At 46.0% G+C, this 23,686-nt stretch overlaps 1 protein-coding gene across 6 annotated transcripts in view; it reads left to right on the forward strand.

Moving 5' to 3' along the window:
• PPP1R12B (protein phosphatase 1 regulatory subunit 12B) overlaps positions 1-23,686 on the forward strand; it is a 133,707-nt gene that overhangs the window by 72,764 nt on the left and 37,257 nt on the right. For all 6 annotated transcript variants that reach the window (XR_005259783.1, XM_038162791.1, XM_038162793.1 and 3 more), the window contains 5 exons: positions 6,796-6,886; positions 7,875-8,027; positions 8,743-8,926; positions 9,467-9,579; positions 10,935-10,979. Coding sequence is in view for 5 of the 6 variants with exons in the window: in XM_038162791.1 (XP_038018719.1) it covers positions 6,796-6,886; positions 7,875-8,027; positions 8,743-8,926; positions 9,467-9,579; positions 10,935-10,979 (586 nt within the window). In the remaining variant the exon portion in view is untranslated. The remainder of the gene's footprint in view (positions 1-6,795; positions 6,887-7,874; positions 8,028-8,742; positions 8,927-9,466; positions 9,580-10,934; positions 10,980-23,686) is intronic.

The following is a 23,686-nucleotide window of genomic DNA, read 5'->3' on the forward strand; positions in this document are numbered from 1 at the left end:
TTGCAGCACTCTGCTTTTCTCTTACAGAAAGAATTCCTGGATTGTTTTTGGTTTTTAGAAAAGTATGTGTTCTCCTCTTCTGGCAGAGGTTTAAAGGTCTGAGTTCACAGCAATGGTTACTGCAGCCAGTTTAGGGAATGTGATCACTGTGATGTATGTTGACTTTTCACTCTTCACCATAATGCTGTGTGACATTAATTAATGTGAAGGGATTACATAAATCATTAAAAGCTTCTCATGTATGTGCTGACCCCCCCAGCCTCAAACTTGGTGAGGTCTCAGAAGTACCAATACTGTATTTTATTCCTCTGGCAGAGGGATTGCAAGGCTGTGTTCCCAGCTGGATCTGCAACCTGAGCACTCCTCACCTCATATTGGAGCCATCCAGGCTGCCAGGGAAGCACAAGGAGCTGCTGTGGGGACACAGCACAGAAGGAGCAGCTCTGCTGTCTGAGGGGCACACACAGAACTGAACATGGAACCATGGAATGCTTTGGTTTGGGTTGGGTGGTTGGTCAGGATCTTACAGCTCATCTCATCCCACCCCTGCCATGGGCAGGGATGCCTTCCACTAGACCAGGTGGCTTCAAGCCCCATCCAACCTGGCCTTGAACACCTCCAGGGATGGGGCAGGGAAAGGACCAGAATTGTTCAGAACTCCCTGATGGGAAGTGTTCTTGTAGCCTCAGCTGTCATACATTGAACCCCACCCCATTGTAAATGTCCCATGGAAAGAGGAGTTCTGCAGGTATAAAGGTTGTTCTGATTAACAAGTGGCAAAATCTCTTAAATCTCTTAATCTCTTGGATCAGCAGCTGAACACGTTGAGCAAAGCAGAGCTGTGGGAAATAAAGAAGTTAATCTGCTGCTAGTGAACCTGCTAATCAACCTGTAACCAAAGTTTCAGACACTGAAACTTGGCAGGAGCTGAGAATTCATTGTCCAGATTGAAACACGACAGCTCCCAGCAGCCAAAGCCTGAAAATGGGGAATGCTCAGCCAAGCCTTTTTGAGCCAGCTGTGAAAGGCTTTAGGACTATGATCTTGTTATCCTTCTGTCTTCAGCTTATTAAATAACTCAGCATTGTCAGGCTGTCTCCCCCCTCATTACGAGCTCCAACACTCACAGTCTGATGTGTCGTCCTTCTCTCCTGCCTGGAAGGGTCTCTCAGAGCACATCCAGCTTCTGGCAGTTTCTGTGATGACTGTTTCCAGTTGCAGTGGGCTGATGGGCAGAATGTGTCAGCACAGGGATAAATTCAGGGAAGAACCAAAACCTGTTGCTTGGATAAGAGAGCAGGAAAGTTTCTTTTTCTGACTGTTTCCATGTAGCTGCCAATGATTGACTTGCTACTGGGGACATAGTTCATTTTCTAACTTAAGGAATTGTATTTTGGGAACTGCTGTCAGCATTGTTGCCTGCAAAACTTGCACTTGCTTCTCTTCCCTCCTCCAGCTTACGGATAGTTATTTGCTAATGGCAACTCTCCAGTTTGGAGGAATGCATTGCTGGGATGCTGTACTTTTCCAGTTGTTTCCAGGAGAACAGTGTCTGTACTTGAGGCTTCTGCTGACTTTTTTTTAATCTTCCTTTTTTCTCAGTGCATGTGAGTTTTCAATATACATACATGTATATATAAACATATATATATATATATATATATGCATGTATGCCTGAGAAATAAATGTATGTGTGACAAAGACTTTTTAAATCACTCCAGTATTTGGAATAGGGATACTGTACTCTTCTTAGGAAGAGAAATTTCAAACATTTAAGTCTGAGTAGCCACATAGATTTCCATGTGGTGAACACACCTGTCCACATGGTGGACGGGGAGCCAAATGTGTGCCTGGCTCCCCTGACCTGTGTACCTGGATTTGGAAGAGCCAAAAGTCTGTCCTGGCTTCCAAGAAAACTGTCACTCTTAGTTCTAATCTAATGTGTGTAGTTCAGAGTCATTTCTAAGCTAGAAAGAGGTGAGAGGATTTGGAGATGGCCTAGGAAGAGCTTTCCTCCAGAAGAGCCCCATCAAGCCCAGCTCCAGTTGACAACCAGCAGAGTCTTGTTTCCAGAGACTGGGGAAAACTGTGATGATGAACCAGTTACTGTGTGCAGTTCATGTTCTTACTGTGCTGGCAGCAGGACCTGGATTTATTGGAGAAGGACTTGACAGGGATGGAGGGAACCTGTCATGGCCCAATGCAGCTTTTGTTGGGGGTGTATCTCAATTTTCAGTCCTCACAGCAGAACAAAATTCTTTGAAGAAATTCTGAGAAGAGAGCAGCTGTAGAACTTGGTGGATATTTAGCTTCCAAATTTGTTGCCAGGTGTTCATAGAATGCCAGAAGGGTTTGGGTTGGAAGGGAGCTTATAGCTCATCTAATTCCATCCCCTGCCATGGGCAGGGACACCTTCCACTAGAACAGGTGACTCCAAGTCCTGTCCAACTTGGCCTTGAGCACTTGCAGGGATGGGGCAGCCACAGCTGCTCTGCCACATGTAGGTGATGTAAAACTCCCAAGTTTTGCACATTCTTGCTGTTCCCTCTGGGTCTTGGTGATGTTCTGCCAAAGGACTCCGTGGTGGTGAATGGTGATTGCCAGAAGCACTTAAAGCTCTGAGTGCCTGAAGGAGTTCAGGATGGCAGGATGGAGACCAGTGTCATAAATGGATTATCAGAAGACTGTATGTTTCTTGGAGAAATTAATCTTCTGTTCTTGTTACCTGTGCACCAGCCAACAGGGCATTGTACCTCTCTTTTCTGCATTGTTCACCCTTGACTTGAGAGAGGTTTCTCCTCACAGTATTTTCTTTCCCTCTGGCCAGCATTCTCTAACACACAGATTGCTCCAGTATTCTTGGTTTACCAGCCTGTATATCCAGCCTTCCTATTTCCTGGGTTGAATCTCCCCTTCTATTAGTATTGTATTGCAGCTCCTTTTGCCTTGATGTGGTGATGAGTAGTTTGGATTCATTTGAGTTTTATGCTGTCCTTGATGAAAGAATTGACAGATGAAAACAGGTGTTTTCTTGGAAACAGGCAGAATTAAGTGGGAGCCAGGTTCATCAGTCAGTTACTAGGTCTTTTTCCTAGTTAATACACAAACTAGAAGCCTGTAGCTCTCTCAGGGCAGCAGGACACAGTTTTCTCTCACTGTGGGAGTTGTAAACCTCTGCAGTTGTTTTGCTGACTCTCACATACACAATTTGAACAATTCCTATTCTTCTTCTTGAACTTACAGCCAGAACTGTGGTAAAAATCTGTTCTGCTTTAAGCAGAACATGCTCAACATGCCTTGAGCTTGGTGTGATGGCTGTTCTTATTGCAAGTATTTCTCAGAGAAAGCTTATTGCAAGGAAACACAACACATAGGGCCTTTCCTTTGAAGATCTGCTTGGACCCTGAGATACTTGCTTGAATTAAGAGGGTGACACAGGCTGTGCATTTGAGGCAGCAGCATGTTCCTTTAAAACATAATTAAAAACTCCGTGGCTTGTTCAGAGGCTGCCTCACACCCCATTTGGTGCTTGTGCCCTGCAGCCTGCTGTGCTCTGCAGTGTTTCTGCTTTGGAGAGCAGTGTGCTGCACTGCCTGTGCCATCCAGCCCAGCCCAGCCCTGAGCTGCACCCAACTCACTGCTTCCTTTCTGTGCCTTTGTTCTCTCTCTCTCTTCCAGCCCATTTAGCACACTCAGGTCTTTCAAAATTCAGTTTGTAAGCAAAGCAACACATTGTAAAATCTGTCTTTTCTCTGCCTTCCCCCAAAATTAAAAAACAAAGCTCACAGGGTCCCAAGCAGGACACACCTGGGCCTGCCCTGCCAGGCTGCTGTGTGCAGGTACTGACAGCAGAGCCCCTCCTTTAGCACCCAGAGCAGGCTGCTCCCTTGCAGAAACCAGCTCAGTCACTGTGCAGTGGCTCTGCTGACTTGCCTCAGTCGGTTATCTCATGCTGTAAATGGCTTTGGGAGAGCTCCAGGAAGTGATGAATTGTGTAAATGGAAAGAACCCAAAAGTTGGCGAATGATTGCGGCTGTGGCCCAGGCTGAGCCATGCTGACCTGCAGGATGTGCTCAGCTGAAGATCAAGTTCCTCTTACAGGTTGGACTCCCAGAATGGCTGATGATGCTGTAAGATGTCTGTATTTCTGTATAAATTCTGGGGGAGTAGAGGGGAAAAACCCTGGGAGGATTATGAGGTAAAAGACCCAAAATGGTTTTTCTCTTGCCATACCCAAAGCAAAGCTGTGGCTGAACTGCACCAAGGAAATCCAGCAGCCTCCTGCAGGTGCCTGGGCTGCCCCTTCTGCAGAGCCCCTCCCCACGTCTGGAGCTGACCTGTCCCTACGGATTTGCCAAACTGTTCCTGAAACTCATTTCAAAACCTGTTTTGTCCTCTCTGTACCTGTAGCTTCTACATACCTGTGTCCCTCATTGCAGTGTAAATGGCACTGATTTAAATTCCACTGATTCAAAGCCGTTGCAGCAAAGTGCCTGCTGTACTGAGCTACAAATTTACTTGGTTTATACATTTCAGGAATTTATATTATTTTACTACTGCTCTGAACTTCATTTGCAGTATCTTTTGCAAATGCCTTCTTCCTGTAGGTGGCTTATTACTTCTGACTGCTGGGCAAACAGCAGTGATTCTGCTTGTGTCAAAATCTGCAGAAAATGCTTATTGTTTCCTTAATGTGCCATTACCTGGACAGTGCACACGCTGCAGCAGAGAGAGCAGGAGAGCTCCTGCTCTGCAAAATTAGGAGTTGCACAGCTTTCACTCATCAAACAGCAGCTTTTTTTGTTCATGAAACAGCAGATCCTTAAGAGACAGTCATCCCTCTGAAGTGTAGGCGCTTCCCGTGGTGGCATATCCATCACAGCTCATGTGTCTGTCTGGATAATCAATGGGAAGAAACGAGCTCCTCTGCAGTGCATGCACATGGGTTGTGCTGGAGGCTCCTTGTGAAGGTGATAAATCACACCCTGGGAGTGCAGCTCTGCAAGCCCTCATCTCCATTGCAGGCAGCTCCCAGGGCACAGATAAGAGAATCACGGAATCTCCTGAGTGGGAAAGGATCTCAGGGATCGAGTCTAACCCCTGGCCGTACACAGACACCCCAACAATCCCACCCTGGGCATCCCTGGCAGCGCTGTCCAAACACTCCTGGAGCTCTGGCAGCCTCAGGGCCGTGCCCATTCCCTGGGGAGCCTGGGCAGTGCCAGCACCCTCTGGGGGAAGAACCTTTTTCATAATACCCAGCCTAACCCTCCCCTGACACAGCTTCATGTCATTCCTTCGGGTCCTGTGCCTGGTCACAGAGAGCAGAGATCAGTGCCTGCCCCTCCAGGAGTCCTCAGTGCAGCATCCCTGGCACAGACTCAATTCTTTGCACTTTCCTTGGCCTCTGGAGATCAGGGTTGTTCAGGTTGTTCAGTGCATTATATATCAGGTCAATCCTTACACCAGTTTCAGGTGAGAAGGCTCTCACATGTGCCTCACAACACCTGAGGAGCTGGGAGATGACTGTCTGTACCTCCCACAAGACAAGAAACCCTGTAAAGGGGATTCCTCCCTGGAAGCCAGGCTGTTTTGCTGCACAGCTGAACCAGCACTTGAATACAGGTCCTGAGGGTGGATAAAACCCACCATGGCAGATTATTGTACAATGATCCAATTTCCGGATTCTCTGTGGTTTTGTCACAGTGCAGCGGTTTAGTGAACTTTCTAATAAATGTGTTAACATACTGGATCAGATGCAAATCCTCTTCAGCCCATTACCTTTCCCATGAAGGTGGTGGACTAAAACCAGGAAAAGAGTCCAAGGACAAAGGAAATGTATTCACCTTCATCCCTCACTTAGCTCACTGCCCTTTGAACACATGCAGACCTCTGGTACAGAGTTAACCTGGCAGTGATAGACCTGCAAAGAGTGTTCCAGCACCCTCAACCCTGTACAGTGGGTTGGTGTGAATAATCATTCCATATTAACCAGGCTGAAGAGTAAAGTTTAATTAACTGTTCATAAGACTGAAGCTTCTCCTCCAGCATGGAAATCATTTACTGCTGTGTACTCCTTGACTCAAAGCACTGCTCAATTCCTCATCAGTTCCTCCCAGTGAATGCCAGGGCAGAGGCTGCAGTTTATGTATTTTCATGTGAATAATTCTTTAGAATTCTCCCAGCCTTGATGGAATCTAGTTGTGCCCAGGTCTGTGTTTAACTGTGGGTTTTTCAGTGTTAAGGATCTTGGTTTACATAGAGTGTGAAGGTCATTTCTTTATTTCCATGGCTCTTTCCAAGGCGTGTGTTTGTGTGATGCCTGCAGTTCAGTGGCTCCTGGCGTGATGGGTTTCATATTGATGAAGGCAGCAGATTGCAGGAATATGATCGTGACTGTAATGACAGGAAGGAGGGTCTGAGGAATACACCAGCGCAGGATTTCTGTTGTGAGATTTTTGTCTGAGTGAGAGGGCGTTTATGAGGAGTGGGGGTCTTTTCCTAATGATGCAATGATTTGGAATGGAGCAAATAATCTAGAGAATAGATGCACATTTTAAACAGAACATGTCCAACACTAAAGGGTTTATTGAGAGGCTCTGGGGGGAAGGGGCTGTGAACACGTGTGTATTGTGTGCTCATGGGGAAGTTGTCCCAAAGAAACAGCAATAGCAGATGGAGCTAAAATTAATTTTTGTCCATGAGAAAGAGAATAATAGCTCAGGAGTCTACAGAGACAGGAAGGCAGATCATCTGCTTTTACTTTAACCTCTTCAGCACCTTCTTTTTTTCTAGGTCATATCTGACTCCGGTGCGGGATGAGGAAGCAGAATCACTGAGGAAGGCACGATCCAGACAGGCCCGGCAGACTCGCAGGTCTACCCAGGTAAAGAATGGAAATGTTCACATTCATGTGTAGGATGAAGAGAGCTGATTAATTGGTTGCCCAGAAAAGCTGTGACTGCCCCATCCCTGGAAGTGTCCAAGGCCAGGTTGGACAGGGCTTGGAGCAACCTGGGATAGTGGGGGGAGTCCCTGCCCATGGCAGTGGGTGGAATGAGTGAGCTATAAGCTCCCTTCTAATCCAAACCATTCCATGATTCTGTAAAGAGGCAGGATTTTATTTTCTGTTATATTATTTCTTAGGACAAGGGACCTGTCTGCTCTCACACTGTTTTGGAGAGGTTCTGGCAAAATTTCTTTCAAGCAGTTATTACAAAACCCTCCCACAGACATACATGAGTTAGATTTCCAAGCTTTGCTTTCTACAGTGTACCTGCCTCTTAGTTTGTAGTGTGATCACATATAGTTGGGTTGCTTTGAGTCAATGATTATGTCAGTAGGCTGAGAAATACAGTAAAGGCAACAGAATTCTTCCCTTTCTCATACCATAGGGATGAAACATGAGCCTGACCAGATGTGAGTCTGTGGCATTTTAAACTGATCTGGAAGACTGAAAATGTAATTTCAGGCTGGAGACGTCTCCAAGGAGACTGTAGAGCCCCTTCCAGTGCCTAAAGGGGCTCCAATAGAGCTGAAGAGAGACTTTCAACAAGGACCTGGAGGGACAGGACAAGGGGGAATAGCTTCCCATTGCCAGAGGGCAGCGTTAGATGGGATATTGGGAAGGAATTCTAGGCTGTGAGGGTGGGCAGGCCCTGGCACAGGGTGCCCAGAGAAGCTCTGGCTGTCCCTGGATCCCTGGAAGGATCCAAGGCCAGGTTGGATGGGGCTTGGAGCAACCTGGGCTAGTGGAAGGTGTCCCTGCTCTTGGTGGGGGTGAGATGAGGTGAGCTTTAAGGTCCCTTCCAAGCCAAACCAGTCTGGGGTTCTGTGTTTCTGTGCATGAATGGAAGGCTGATGTTTCCCTGCAGGGAGTGACCCTGACGGACCTGCAGGAGGCCGAGCGCACGTTCAGCCGCTCGCGGGCAGAGCGCCAGGCGCAGGAGCCGCAGGGCGACCAAGCCGAGGACAGCGGTGACAGGCCAGAGAGCCGCGCGCGCTGGGCACGGAGCGCAGACGACGAGGTGATCTTTCTGCCTCAGTACCCCTTGCCTGAGAGCTGGTAAAACCATTTAGGAGAGCTGACATCAGGAGATATTCCTCGGTGGCTATATTTTTATTCTGAGCGGGACAGACTAGGTGGAAAGAGGCACTGCTGGCTGAGGAGCAGCAGTTCAGCGCGAGGGAGGTGCACATGGAGGTACTGGAGCTTAGCTCTGCCTCTGCTCTCCTCTGGGAATTTCACCTTTCTGTCTCTTGCCAGAAAATAAAACGGTGTAAATCCCAGAAAGTGTAATGAGAAGGCTAATGATAGAAATGTGGCCTGGATCCATCCTGCTGTGCCGTCTAGGCAGAGGCTTTGTGTTCACGTTTTTCCACAGATGTTCAATGTGCAATGGAAAGCTGGAGAGACTAGTTTTCTGCCCCTGCCACCACCTCTGTTTTTTTTCCCTCTAAATCATATCTATTAGATAACTTGCATCTCCTGCCATGAGCTGTAGGGACAAAGGGATTGATCTCAGATCTCCCAGCTGTGGAGGGTGCTTTTACACTGTAGCTGTGCAATGACTTTAACATCCATCCTTATCTGATAGAATGGACCTGATCTGGCAAGGTGATCACTTCCAGCAGGAGTGAAGGAAACATTGCACTCTGAAAAATTACTGCATTCCCTGAAATCCAAAATCTGGTATTTCCTTTTCATTGTACTGTTTTTCTGTCATGGCTCTTTGTTTCTAGACCGTCTATCGGCGATTGAGGGGCCCAGCACAGCCCGACAAACCCACGACACCTGTGTCTCCTTCCACAGCAGCACCTCTGCTCTACACAAGCTCATACCTGACTCGAACAAATAAATATTTAGGGCTGGACTCCATGAATCCAGCAGATTTCAGAGCAACAGGCACAGAGTTGGAGAAAAATGGTACGTACCAGGAGAATGAAGAACAGACAAATCTCGAGGGTTTTCTTGTGGTTTAGAACTTCCAGTGTGTACAGACGGAGAGAACACGTTTACTTGTTACTCCAAGGGAAGCTGCCATGTCACAAAACAAATGTTATTTGTTTAAATGAAGTTAAACAAATTTCTGTTGCTTGTAAGAGAGGGATAAAAGGATATTTCTCATTTTGGATAAATAAATGAGACAGTGATCATGGAGCATTTAGCTATTAGAGCTAGGGAAAGAGGTTCCCCTAGTATAGTTTGTCCTCAGAGCAGGAGTAAGTCAGGATGACTTGGGGAGAGCTGGCAGCTGGGGTAACTTTCCTGGCTCTGATGAGAGAAAGAGTGTGAGTATCCAGCTGTAGTAGGACCCTGAGATTCCATTTCATTTGGTTTAATAACTCCTTTGTAATATAGCACAAGGCAAGATGACCTTGATCAGCTTGAAAAGAACCCCAGAACCTTAGCAAAAGCACAGATGTAAATCACTGAAACCAAAGCAGTCTTTCTTTGCTTGGCCAGAGTGTGAAGATCAGGATTCAGACGACAGATCCCTGAACAAACAGTCGATCCGAGAGCGGCGACGGCCAAAAGAGAGACGGAGAGGCACCGGCATCATCTTCTCAACACAAGATGTAAGTTTGAGTTCCTTAGAAAGAGAAACTCCAGGGTGAATTTTCTTCCCATTCCAAGCTTCATGATTTTCTTCCCAGTCCATTGACTTCTCCTTAGTTCTTCCCTTTCCATCTCTCTTTTAGACTGGCATATCCAAAGATCTCACATCCCTGTTTGGCCTAGGTCAGACTGAGCAGCAGGCTCTGGGCAGCCTGTTCCTGAGCCATATCATGGAAACCCTGTAGGACTGGGAAAGAGCCCACATGGGAGAGGAGAGGTTCAAAGTCTAATTCCTTTGGAAGGAGCCGCTTGAAGTATTTTCAAGCCGCTTGAAGTATTTTCAAATTTCTTCAAGCCCAAATTTGTCTGCTCTTTAGGCCCCCTGAAGGAAAGATAGTAGGAAGAAATTGCATGTCTGGGTCCCCTCCCAGCACCAGGGAACACTCACAGCGTAAGTGCAGAAGAGCTGTCTGTGTCATGGTCATTTCTCTTAGTCCTGGTTTCAGAGGATTTCTTCAGTCTGAGGGAAGGAATCCAACGCTCCAAACTTTGATTAGAGCCTCTGCTAGGAAAATAGGTCACCTTTTCCAGGAGAGAATAAGAATTATGACATTATGGTTAATGAGTTGAGTCCAGAGTCAGCTGGGATGCCATGGTAGTTCACATTTACTCTGTGAAATCCTGGAGCAGTTACAAAGAGCAGTGGCTTAGAGAAGCTATGCAAGATACCTGGGATGACAAGAGAAGCTAATGCAAGATACCTGGGATGACAGCAGAAGCTATGCAAGATACCTGGGATGACAAGTCTTTCCACCTAGAGTCTAACTGAACTGTAGATACTTTTGGAAGTCAATATTATGACAGTATTTCAGATGTGCAGTTTTTCCAAGGTTTTTTCCCTCAGTGTATTAGGGACTTCCTCCCAACTCCTCAGAAGCATTGGAATGGCAGGAGCCATCTCAAGAGAATAATTCTGTCCTCAATACCAAGATCTTCTAAATGAGCATTAGGACACCACACCTGATCTGATAATTAGCCAAAAGCATTTGGACAAGCATTTCTTTTGACAGAAGTTTTCCTATCATTAGCATCAAATCATTTTTTCACTGAAAGGGTGGTTAGGGACTGGCATAAGCTGCCCAGAGCAGTGGTGGAGTCACCATTCCTGGTAGGGTTCAAAACACACACAGACGTGGCAGTTTGTGCTGTGGTGGAGTTGACATGGTGTGTTCAGTCAACGGTTGGACTTGCTGGTCTTGGAGGTCTTTTCCAACCTTAATGATTCTGTGATTCTATAAACAATACATTATCTTCTTGGGATAAAGTTTTGTTGTCTCCAGAGCTGCCTAATTTTATTGTTTGCCTTTCCTCTTAGGATGAAGATGAAGCTGATGGAAATGAGGAAGTGAAGGAAACTCGGGTAAGTGAGACCATGTATCTGAATCACTGATGTGCCACTCTTGGGTGTTGGTGACAGAGTGTTCTCTGGCTTTTACTCTTGTCTATAAGAGAGTTCAGGCTCTGCTCAGGAGTATGAACAGGCAGGTAGTTCCAAGCAGCAAATTCCTTACTGATTTCTGAAAGATGAGCTAGATATGCCGAGTGGCCTGAGTTCAATGTTGGCTCCTGGAGAGCTGCACAGGAGTTGTGGAGCCTGGAGGGAATGCAGTGGTGGAGCTGCAGGGCTGGGGCAGTGGGATCCCAGATGTCCTGGGGAAGGTGTGACCTTGGATCTTGCAATCACTGCTGTTTTGGACAGGATGTTTTGTATGTCTGGAATCTGCTCTCCTGTCTCACGGATTTGTTTTCTTGTGGGAAATGGTCTTTGCAAGCAGCACGTCAGAGGTTGTTCAGTGTTCCCCTGTTCTTGCAATAGTCTCACCCTTTGAGGCCCTTTCTTTCATTTTATAATAATTACTGAGTCTTTCCAAATTGCCTTAGTTTCCTTTGGTTTTGTTTGTCTTTGTCTGAAACACGTTTAAGCCTGACAACATGACTGACTGTGACAATGTCAAAGCTAAATACATTTCCAAGCTATTAAAGTGCAATGTGGAAGACCTGGGAGAAATAGCAAATGTAAGGTTGCGTAGGGGTCAGCCTGCTTGTGGGATGTTTCATTTTTGCTGGGAAACGTTGAACCTGGGGGAGCCTTTCCCTATACTTTGCAATGCAGTAGAGTGATTAAAGTATAATTTAGTTGGAATTAACTGGTTGTTTGCTGAAAATTGAAAATTGGCAGTAACACTCTTCAGACTCTGTTTTTGTTTTCATTCTTGCAATATTCAGCAGATTGCGGCAAAGTCACGGCGAGCCTTGCTGGGGCCAGAGACTCACGTGGTGCTGGGCTGGCGTTTAGCATGTGCTTATCTTTCCATGCCAGCCGTTGCTTTCCCAGTGCTTACTTTGCACTTTACTCCACTTGAAATGTGAGATATTCCTGCTCACAGAAGCATCACCTGCTTCAAGGAGGCCAGCTCTTCCCACAGGAGTTTCTGCTCATCACAGTGCAGAGCTTCCTGAAATCCTCACTGAACCCTGCAGCAAAGATTCGGCTATTTATCGTCATTAAAATTGTTTTGACATTTCTGCTGCCTCACAGTAAGACTGAAGGAGGAGAGTTTTGTAATGTGTAAAAGTAATAATCATAATAGGGACACCTTGTTTCCAGCAGGCATGCTTGGGACTTGCCGGGAATGTCTTGTTCTTCTGGGAAGTTGTCCCAGATTACCTAAATTAAGACAAAAGAGTAGCTGAGGCTGCAGGTTTGGAGGCTTCCTGGAGTCCAGTTCTAAAATTGCTGAAGATTTTATTGAGCACATTCCTCACTGCTCATGTAAATGTACAAGCTGCACTTTGGGAGAACCCAGCTGCCCAAAAATTCAAGGTCACCCAGTCTCTAACAATTAATAATGCTGGTTTTCCCCAATTTAACAGCAAGGATTCCTTTTGTCTAACACTTCATGTGATTTTCTTGTGGGATCCATCTAAAAGCAGAGCAACTTCCCTTCAGTTCCATCATCCCCTTTGTGCACGTGCTTCAGGGCACCAGTACCATGGTTTCTTATGCACCCAACATACCTTACACCTGGGTTAGACTCTCCCCCCACTCTGCTAGAGCTGGTTTTCCCATTTTCCCAGTCCTCTTGTTTTTATCCAGTTCCCAGTTTATTTTCTTGAGTGCATGCCTCCAGCATCATGTCACTTGGTCAGTCTTCCCTGGTTTATTTGAGATCCAAATCAGAGATTTCTGTCCTGACTGGCCATCGGTTTGGCAGGAATCACGGAACAGCTCTCTGTTTTCAGTTCTAGTGCCAATAAGAAAAGTACAGTTAATAATCATTAATTCTTCAGTAACTATAGTTCTAGAATGGTAGGTGCCGAATGGCAGGTTGTGAACTTGAACAAGGTTGTGAACTTGAACAGTCTGGAGTGTCCCATTTTAGTAGCAGAACCCCGAAGAATCTGATTTTGTGGGAACGGTTATGTTTTTCCTCCAGTGTTTATGTCTTGGCTGATACCAGGATGATTTTCATGGAAGCCACAAAAAGGACTTGTTTGAAATCCCTCCTCCAAGCTCTGCAGTGCTGGAGACTAGCACAGGAAAGGTAAAGGCAGGTTTGGGAAGAAGAAAAAGGAGCAAATACATGCTGTTCTAATTCTCAGAAGTGGATTAATTATTTTGGCTGAGCTCATGAGCACCAGAGTGGGAAACCAGCCCAGGCGCTTTGGCTGAGGTCTCATAGTGGGATGTGTCAGTGTCCTCCATGTGTTCTGCTCCCACCCCAGCTCCCTCGCTGGGACACAGACTGCCTGGATGCACTGTGAAAAGCTGGAAGAGCAGACAAAGTTTTATTGTGGAATAAATCTTCAAGGGTACAAGGACTTCAGCTGGAAAAAGCCTCTGGGGAAGCAGCTTTAGAAGTTTTTCTGTGATTCCAGTGGGAAGGAGATGCAAAGGAAAGAGTTTTTGTGTGGTCTGGGGAGACCTGAGCTCAAAGCAGAGGTGGGGGAGAAGCTTGACCACAGTCTTGTCTCTGTTTCTCAAAAAATAAAAATTGGGATATTCAAAAGCTCGTGTTATACCCAGACTGAGCTGGGGGGAGGCTGGAGCTGGGAAACCTTCCCTGGTCCTTCAAGCCACTGACTGCAGAATACTCGTGGGAATTCCAGTCTTGGTGAGGCCAAATGCAGCAGAGTCAGTGTGTGTAGGGATCAGTGGGCTGTCTGGGATGCAGCAGGAGGATGATGATGAAGACTAAAGAGAATGTTCCAGTGTTCCATTTCAGAGCAGGTTTTCTTTATCCCTGACTCTGCTGGCTTTGACTTGGCCCTGACTTAAAATAATAGAATCTATTACAGACTGTTTTGGGTTGGAAGGGACCTTAAAGCCCATCCAGTCCCACCCCCTGCCATGGGCAGGGACACCCCCACTACCTCAGGTTGCTCCAAGCCCAATTCAACCTGGCCTTGGACACTTCCAGGGATGGGGCAGCCACAGCTTCTCTGGGAAACTTCTGCCATTACTATTGCTCAGCAGGAACAATTAGGAACAAATTTGGAAGAAAAGTATATTTTAAATGACAGAGCATAGAGAACAAGTAGAAAATGTTTATAATAATTTAAAGGATGGTTTCTCCTTGCAGTTCTCTGCTGGAGCATTACAGATGTGCCTCACCCACAGGAGAATTTGTCAAAAGAAAACTTTAAATTCAGAGGAAGACACTGAGTGTTACGTTTGTAAAATAACAATTTCTGAGCAGTAAAAGTATCAAACAAAATGCCTGTTGTCATGAACTGCCTTCAGGACAGTCTGTATAGCCCAGTATAAACCCCAGACACACTAATGGAATTAAGTTTTATGGAGGAATAGCACTGAAACGTTTGATTGTGAATTACAGTTGCAGTAAGTGGATTAAATAGGCTCCGTTCCTGTCTCCCTGCTCTTTGATTTATGGAATGAACCAGGCTCACTCTGGTTTGTAAATAAGTGTTCTGCCTACTTGTACTGTTACCATGAAATCACCAGATGCAACTGGATACCAATATAAATTAAACCTCTGTCTTAGAAGGGCTGAATTTCCAAGCTTAATTCCACAAGTTCTAAGGGAGGACCAATGAACTGGAAAATTCGTTATACAAACTCAATGTCTTAATGTTGTTGCTGACTCAGAGCTGTGACCTGGGAGTCCTGATTTTGGTGTGTCCTATTTTTCACCTATATTTTTGCTTTTAGTGCCACTTTATCCTTCCACAGAGGCTTCAGTTCAGCTTTTGTCACCATGCTGTTTGCCTTTTTGTGAAAGATGGATGTGACGAATAACTAGAAGATCAGGAATAGCTTTTGTTAAGTGCTTTGTGAATGTCCTGTTGTAGCCAGACTGGGTGTACTGGGAGCCCTGGGAGTCCCCAGTCGTTACTGCCCCTTTCCCAGTGTCATGCAGCCAACCCTGTGCCTGTGGACTGTGTTTGGAAGCCAAGGAAGGCTCAGACTCCTCCACTTTCAGGGCTCACAATGCCTAATATGGTAAGGTATGTCTGCAAGAGCTGAGCTGTTTTGCTGGGATACAAGGGAAAGTTGACCAGTAAAGGGAGCAAAATAGGTGAACTTCTGGCCAGCTGATAAGAAACTAAAATCCTTTCAATCCAGACAGTGCTGTATGGTGGTGCTCATCCTATGCTTTATTGCTGCTGGCCTGGGGTCCCTTCTGGAGATTAAGGATATGAGTATTTTCTCCTGGTTTTACCCTTGAATGTTTATTTCTAGAAGAGATGTGGTGTGATGTGGGAAGGAAACCATCTGGCTCCTGTCCAAGGGCACGTAGATGGCACTATGCGTCACTTGCATCATGTAGTTAAATTGGAGAGCATTTAATTCTGTGTAACATAAGGCTGGGAGAGACTGGCTCTGTTTAGTCCTGTTTATAAACAAATTGCTCTAATGGACTGTACCTGCTGCAAGGAAAGATCTTTAATATGTATAACAATATGAAATAGCAGCAAAGTGCTGCAGGAAGGAGCATGAGCTGAGTCTTTGCCATAGAGCTTGAATGTGGTGAAGAATGTCCTCATTGTGTTCGGAGTGACTTGGGTTCTCTGGGAGGTGAAGGGGGCAGACAGCAGAGAAACCAAAATTCATTCTTCACATATTCCTACAAAAATGCTTCACATCTGTACAGAGGATTTGCCTTGTGAGTCTCCAGCCTGATGGCTCCAACCATTGTGTTGGTTTTTGTTAACCTCAGTATGTGGAGGAGGGCATCAGCCTAGATGGCTGCTCTCCATGTTGGCACTCCTCAGCCTGGCTCTGAGCACCAATTTACAGCTCTGGGAAAACATATTGTTTGTGCCTAAAGCCAAGTGACCCAAGTGGATTATGTGACTACAGGGTTACAGCTAGATGCCTTTAGGTGAATTCCTCTAACTCACCAAGTTGCTGAATTAGGAAGGTGTAATGTGAAGCAGTGATGGGGATGGGGATGGGTAACACAAAACCAGCTAAAATCCAATCTGTGAGTCCTGGGAAGATGAAGCAAAAACAGCCAGTCCTCCAGGAGTGATTCCCAAGGTCACAAACTCATAACTATTTAAGGTAACTTTATGCTGTAGCATCTTGTTTAGTAGATTGCTGTCAGACTTGTGGTGCAGTCTGAGGTGGCTAGTCCTTCTCAGTTGTTGGCAAGTCATTCCCCTGCAGCCATGGGGCTGGGGTTGGCCCTGCAGCAGCCACCCACAGCTCCCTTGGCTGCTGATGGCATTGCTGGGAGGCTTGTGCAGTCAGTTCAGATGATCCCAGTTCACCCCAGTCTCCTTTTCCTCTGCACTCATGGCAGCTATTGCACAGGGTCCCGGGATTCTCCTGCTTTCTTCCAAAAAGGAGCTGGGAGCAGTGTGATGGATAGGGTGGCAGCAGGATCCATGACACATGTGTGTTTCTCTCCATTGCTGTGTGGACACAGCACAGCCACTCCAGGAAATGGGAGTGCTCACTCCAGGGTGAATGTTAGCCCAGACCCACCGGCCTGAGGAGCAGCATTGCTCCTGCCCCGTATCCCAGAGACAGAATAAATCTCACTATTGTTTTATGTCTATTTATGTTTGTAATTTTTGACTTTTTAAAGGTTAACAGTGTATGGCTGTGCTTAATACATGTAACAGAGCATCCCACCACTTTTTGTGGGAAACTGTCAAAATCTGTCTTCTTGTGACATGTTCAAATGTATGGAAAGGAATCTCTGACTGCTGAACTGCTTGGAGCAGGTTCTGGGCCCCTCTGGGAGCTGATGATCCTACCTCAGTGTCAGTCATCCAGTGGGCTGGGGGAGGATGTCTCTCCTGACATGATTGAAGTCATCCTCCAAAAAATCTGATCTGCTGAATTAAAATTCCTGCCTAGAGCAGTAGATATCTGGGTGGACTGTGTCGTGGTGACACAGGTGTCTGCCTTGGAGAAGGGGATTGGGGGCAGTGGGAGGGGGCTGCAGCACATGGAATTGGGATGTGTCATGCTCAGGCTCTGCTGTCTGGCCCTTCTCCCCAGTGTGAGAATCTGCATCCCATTCTGGGGTCCCAGCACAGGAAAGATGTGGAACGGCTGGAGTGAGTCCAGAGGAGCCCATGGAGCTGCTCTGAGGGCTACAGCCCCTCTGCTCTGGAGCCAGGCTGGGAGAGCTGGGGGTGTTCACCTGGAGACAAGAAGGCTCCAGGGAGACCTCAGAGCCCCTTCCAGAGCCTAAAGGGGCTCCAGGAGATCTGGAGAGGGACTTGGGACAAGGCATGGCATGGCATGACAGGACACAGGGAATGGCTTCCCACTGCCAGAGGGCAGGGTTAGATGGAATATTGGGAAGCAATTCTTGGCTGTGAGGGTGGTGAAGCCCTGGCACAGGGTGCCCAGAGCAGCTGTGGCTGCCCCTGAATCCCTGGAAGTGTCCAAGGCCAGGTTGGACGGGGCTTGGAGTAACCTGGGCAAGTGGAAAGTGTCCCTGCCCATGGCAGGGGGTGAAATAAAATGAGCTTTAAGGTCCCTTCCAACCTAAACCATTCTGAGACTCCAGTATTCTATGGATGCTTCTCTCTGGCAGAGCCAGAAGCTGATTGTCCTCATCTCCTGCCATCCTGTGCAGGCTGGTGCCATCACACATTTATGTAGTAAATTATTTATCTCCCAGACATGTCCAGAAGGAACAAAAAGCAGAAGCTGTATTGCCTCATAGCTAGCAGAGAACTTAGGAGTAATCTAAATTTGTTTGGAAAATTGGAGTCAAATTCTCTGGCAATAATATATCATTTGGAAACAACCACTGTAGGAAAAATTGTATGTTGCTTTGATATAAGTGGTGATGTGGTTTGTCCCTTGTGTCTCTGAAAGGTCACTTTTTGTTGGGAGTTTATATCCTCCCACATGCCTCTCTTCAGAAAAAGCCTCATGTTTGGAAAGTCATTGTTAGTTTTCTGCTCTTGGACATGGACTTCCCCTATGAGAAGTAACATTATGTGGCATAAGCTGCTTCATTGTTTGGTGGGTCAAGATGTTGAATCCTTAAGTTGCAAAACTCCTTCTGGCAGGAATTTCCCTCCTGCTCTGGTTAATTTACACCTCATTGCTCATTGTAGGGAACCTATAAGAAAGATGGAGAAAGATTCTTTTACAAGAGCGTGTAGTGACAGGACAAGGTGAAACAGCTTCCCACTGTCAGAGGAGAGGTTTAGGTCAGGTATTTGGAAGAAATTCTCCCCTGTGAGGGTGGGCAGGCCCTGGCACAGGGTGCCCAGAAAAGCTGTGGCTGCCCCTGGATCCCTGCAAGTGTCCAAGGCCAGGCTGGATGGGGCATGGGGCAACCTAGGCAAGTGGAAGGTGTCCCTGCCATGGCAGGGGGTGGAACAGGATGGGCTTCAAAGGTCCCTTCCCAGGCCATTTGTGATCCTATAGTAGGTCCCTACCAGGTGCCCAGTGTTGGGTGGGTTTGAGTGGCTGTTTTACCATATAGGTTGACTTTTCATTGATCTTAGATTTCATCCTTGGCAGTGGACATAACCCTCTGCACCACAATGTGCTGCTGCTGAGGGATGGTCAGAAATAGGCTTGAGGCACAGCTAGAAGACAGTGTGTTTGAGTTACAGATTTGCCTGGCCAGTGGCACTGGGATATTGTTGTGTGTCAGCCATTCACTTCTACAGCTGAGCTGGCAGGCAGGTTTTACTGCCGTGGAGTGGCTGTGCTGGGTCCAGAGAATCTGATCAATGTAGATAAAGAGCAGAATGGATCATGACTATTGTGAGGGCCCTGAGATTTTTATTTCTCTACGTCATATTTTGGAAAGTCCCTTAGCTTGAAATAGCTGTTTCCATCTGGTTCTTGTACTGCTGTTTGCTTTCTCAGCTTCTCTGGCATGGTCTGTTCATAGCTGTGCAAATTGTTGTGTTCCTCCTTGTAAGAAACCTGGGTGGGTAGAGGAAACCTGTCAGGAAACACTTGCTGAGTGCAACTGCCAGGCAGCTTTCCCTGGAAAATATTATGTTCCAACACTACTTTATCCTTTAATGGTTGGAACTGGATGAAATCAATTGCGTTTTTGCATGAGCTGTGCTCAGACTGGACTTGTGAGTGGACAGAGCAAAGCATCTCTGGATTTGCTGAAGCCTGTCCAGAGAAGGGCAACAGAGCTGGAGGGGAGTCTGGAGCACAGTTCTGATGAGGAGCAGCTGAGGGTGCTGGAGATGCTCAGCCTGGAGAAAAGGAGGCTCAGGGGGGCCCTTCTGGCTCTGTACAAGTCCCTGACAGGAGGGGCAGCCAGGGGGAGTTGGGTTCCGCTCCCAGGGAGCAGGACTAGAGGGAATGGCCCCAAGCTGAGACAGGGGAAGTTCAGGTTGGTTATTAGGAAAAATTTCTTCCCTGGAGGGGTGGTCAGGCCCTGGCACAGCTGCCCAGGGCAGTGGTGGAGTCCCCATCCCTGGGAGTGTTCAAAAAACATGTGGATGTAGCACCTGGGACACGGTTTAGTGGTAAACATGGCAGTGGTGGGGGAGCAGTTGAGCTCATAGGTTTTTCCAGCAATCCTTGAACCTGTGATTCTCTGATTTTATTGTGATGCCTTTTTCGAACAAAGCAGAGTAGTGAGTTCAGGAAAGAGCCAGATTTTGGGGAGACATGAAGCAACCTCTCCATAGCCACCAGACCAATCTCTGGTGTACAGACCTGGCCAGGATTATTCCTCATTCTTCCATTCTGTTGATACCCAACATAACAATGATGCATCAGAAAACAAGAAGCAAGCAACCACTTCAACATAAATTTGCTTCTCAATGCCAAGATGAAGTAGCTTTTTAGAGACCTACTTCTATTACTTCTACATCAATTTTTGCACCTGAAGTAGTGTCACCTCATACTCTATCTTCCTTAAATAAGCTTAGTTGTTAACTTGCTAAACAAAGCAAAGACACATCTGTAACTTTAAGTAAGTTACTGCTAAATGTAAATAGCATTAGACATGCAACATTGCAAAACAAAGCAGCTGTAGATTTCATATTGTTATCTCATAGTCATAAATGCCAAGATTTTGAAAGTATGTGTTGCATGAATTTATCAAATCACAGTAAATCAATCTTCAAAAGTATTGCAAACTTAAAAGAAAAAATCAATCACTTACAAATAAATAAGAAGTAGAGATAACTGAATAGTTTTTTCATGAGCTGACGCATCACTAAGTAGCTTAAAACCTTGTTGAAGACTAAATTGTTAACTTTGTTAGTAATTGTAATTATTACTCTGTGTATCCCTTGTCTGCTTGGATTTTTTGTACCAAGCCCTGCAAAAATCCTTGTCAACTGTGTTTGTCTCTTAAATACAAAAAAGAGGAGGTATGGACGGGCTTGACAGCTGGCCTGCAATCAAAGCTGAGTTAATAGAAGAAATAACAATTGATGATTTTCGAGTGTATCCATAGCAAGAAAAAAGACAAGGCTGTCAACATAGAAACAAATGAGAAAAAGATACATGAAAATTTTTGTAAGCTAGACTACGTGCCTAAGTAGATGTGTATACATACCTTATTAAATTTCTGTAACATTTTTGTCAGTTATATTAACGTTAATTGCTTTACACCAATGAGTATAATAAGTTGTTGTAAAGTAGTTAATGACTTAAGATCATGCTTTGTTAAAGAGTATATAAGCTGGAGAACATGCAGAATAAAAATCTTTTTTCTTAGACCCTAATCACATATGTTTGTGTGTGTGTGTGTGTGTGTGTGTGTGTGTGTGTGTGTGTGTGTGTGTGTGATGTCCAACCTAACACTGACATTACAATAGGCAGTGCTGGGGTTGTTTCAGGGGTTCTGCCCGTGGCTACATGCACAGCCTGAATGGAATCCTGTCTGTGATCTTAGAGACATTTATATTTTGCAAAGCTGACACATCTGTCCCCTTCAACAGGAGCCCTTTGTGGTGGTGGTTTGTTGTTTCTGGTTATTGCCACTGTGGCCACCCATTTCTGTAACCTCTCACCATCAGCCTGTGCCAGGGGAGATTTAGGCTGGAGATCAGGGAAAGGTTCTTCCCCCAGAGGGTGCTGGCACTGCCCAGGCTCCCCAGGAATGGGCACGGCCCCGAGGCTGCCAGAGCTCCAGGGGTGTTTGGACAGCGCTGCCAGGGATGCCCAGGGTGGGACTGTTGGGGTGCCTCTGCGGGGTGGGGGTTGGACTGGATGGTCCCTGTGGGTCACTTCTGACTCAGGATATTCCCAGATTCTTTGAAATACAGTTTAATAACCCATTCAGAGAGGGAACATGAACATCTGTGGGCGCTCTCAGAAGCATTTCTGCCTTTGATACTCTCAAACTGTGGGTTTGTCTGCCCCCTCCAGGCCCTGTCTCAGGTTCCCTGTGCCTTTGCTGTAGAAGTGCAGATGTAGATTGGTTTACTCGGCTTGTCTTGAGCTTTATCTTCAAATCATGATGAACTCAAGACAGTGAAACCATCTCCCTCTCTGCAGCCTTTGCTTTAGATCCAGCTCTCCCCCTCTGAAGTTAGGGATGTCCCCATAGGGGTCAGGGAACAGCCCAGCTTCTCATCCTGCTGTACCTGCTGGATTTGAGTGTCTAAGACACCTTACCTTTTCTTCCAAAAACTCAGCTTTGCTCCACAGAACTGCTGGAAGATATTTCTCCTGCATGCAGAATTGAGCACTTGCGGGTGCTAAAATTATGTTTCCCTTCTGAGAATGCTGCTTTTTGAACTGTCTTCACCCTTGCTCTTTATTACCTCTATTTATAAGAAAGGAAAAAGAAAAAAACTCTGAAATTTTATATTTAAAATGTGCTTTTCACAGCCTCCACTAAATGATCTTCATGTGCTGCTCAGTGCTAATCCAGGTATGCCTAATGCATGGTGCTTCCAGCTTTTTTTGTGGAAATTCTGAGATGGGAATAAAAAGTGGGAGAAGAATGATGCCATAGATACAGTTATAGACTCTGAGCTGCTGTGTGTGTCTGGAGGAGAGGAGGACCCTTTCCTTCTACTCCCTATCTATGTGGCACCCCAGCAGATCTGCTCCTGGGAATCCTGGCCTGTGCTCTGCAAAGGGAAGTGTTCCCTCCTCCAGTTCAGATTCCATTTATGGAAAACTCCAGCAGAGCCTGCACATCCCATTTACAGAACAGCTATTGCCTGACCATGTTGCTTTGCTCCAGTCCTGCAGCTCAGCATAACCCTGACTGCCTTCTGCAGTGCTAAATAAACCCTGCAAGCTCTTTTTGACCTTGGTGAAGCTTGAGGTTGATTTAAAAGTCATTTATTTACAGTAGGGTTTATATATCATGTACAGTTGTTGTATAGCAGTAGCACTAGTAATAATAATATTATTAATAATTTGAATTATTAAATCTTGCAATACCAAGTTCTATTAAATATGCTAAATCAAATGCCCAGAAGTACAAATTGTAGACTACAGTACAAGTAATGTTTTAATAACTTATTTTAAAGGTAATAGGTGTTGGCCTTGTTACTGCTAAAGGAATTCATACATATGTGTTTATACAGCTATATACAGACAGTTCCTTGGCTCCTCTATACACACTGTTCCTTGGCTACACTTGCTGTATAGCACATTAATTTCTGTAATCCAGCAGCTCCTCAGCTGCCCATGACTATACCCCAGGAACAAAAATCTGTATTTTGGAGCCAGTTTTAGTTCTGTCACTGTACAAAGACATACTTGGTCAAAATTACCTGCTCAGGTTACCTAGTGTCATGAGAACATGACTGTTAATAAGCAATGCAGAGGGTAAGAGCGGAGCAGAGTCACTACATTTTTTAGATTGAAAAAGACCAATTAAACACAAAAAACAACCAACCAGTGCCATCAACCCCTGAGCTGGAGTCCAGTCCCTCTCCTGCTCCATAAGCATCTCAATAACCAAAGCAGAAAATCCTTGTCAGGAAAAAGCAACTTACACCACCCAGAACACGGAATAGGTGAGAAGACTTGTGATATTTTCTAGACTTAACAACACTGTGATTTTCTGGGTTCTGTGATCACTTTTGAAGATTGGCTTTTGGTCACATCCCCTGGGACAAGTGACTGTGCTGCCAATTCCAAATTCATTCATTATGCACCAGAATGAGCAGTTTCTCTCCAGAGCAAGCAGAATTTCTTTGCACAGAATGTGATGGGTGCAGTGAATAAAGAGGTGAGAGCAGGAGGCTTAACAAGGCTCAGCCTTTTCTTTCCAGGTGAACTCCTTTCCCAGTGTTTTGGGAGAGGATAGGATAGGATGGGATGGGATGGGATAGGATAGGATAGGATAGGATAGGATAGGATAGGATAGGATAGGATAGGATAGGATAGGATAGGATAGGATAGAGACATTTTACTGCAAGATTCTGGGTGGAGAAAGCAGTGACTGGTTCCCTGGTGCAATGGCCCCCTTGGGTGTAACCCTTTCTCTGGCTGTGGAGCCCTGAGTGTTAAACCAGAACTGTTCCTGGCCGTTGGAGCCACCCTCGGGCTGGTCACAGCTTGTCCTTTGCAGATTACAGCTCTTGGTCTGCTCTGGATGTAGTGGGAGACAAGTGTAAGGTGAGGGGGTTCCTGTTCCAGGACTGAAGCAGAGGTAGGCACAAAGGGGGACA

The sequence above is a fragment of the Motacilla alba genome, chromosome 26 (assembly GCF_015832195.1).
Source record: "Motacilla alba alba isolate MOTALB_02 chromosome 26, Motacilla_alba_V1.0_pri, whole genome shotgun sequence".
Classification (NCBI taxonomy): Eukaryota; Metazoa; Chordata; class Aves; order Passeriformes; family Motacillidae; genus Motacilla; species Motacilla alba.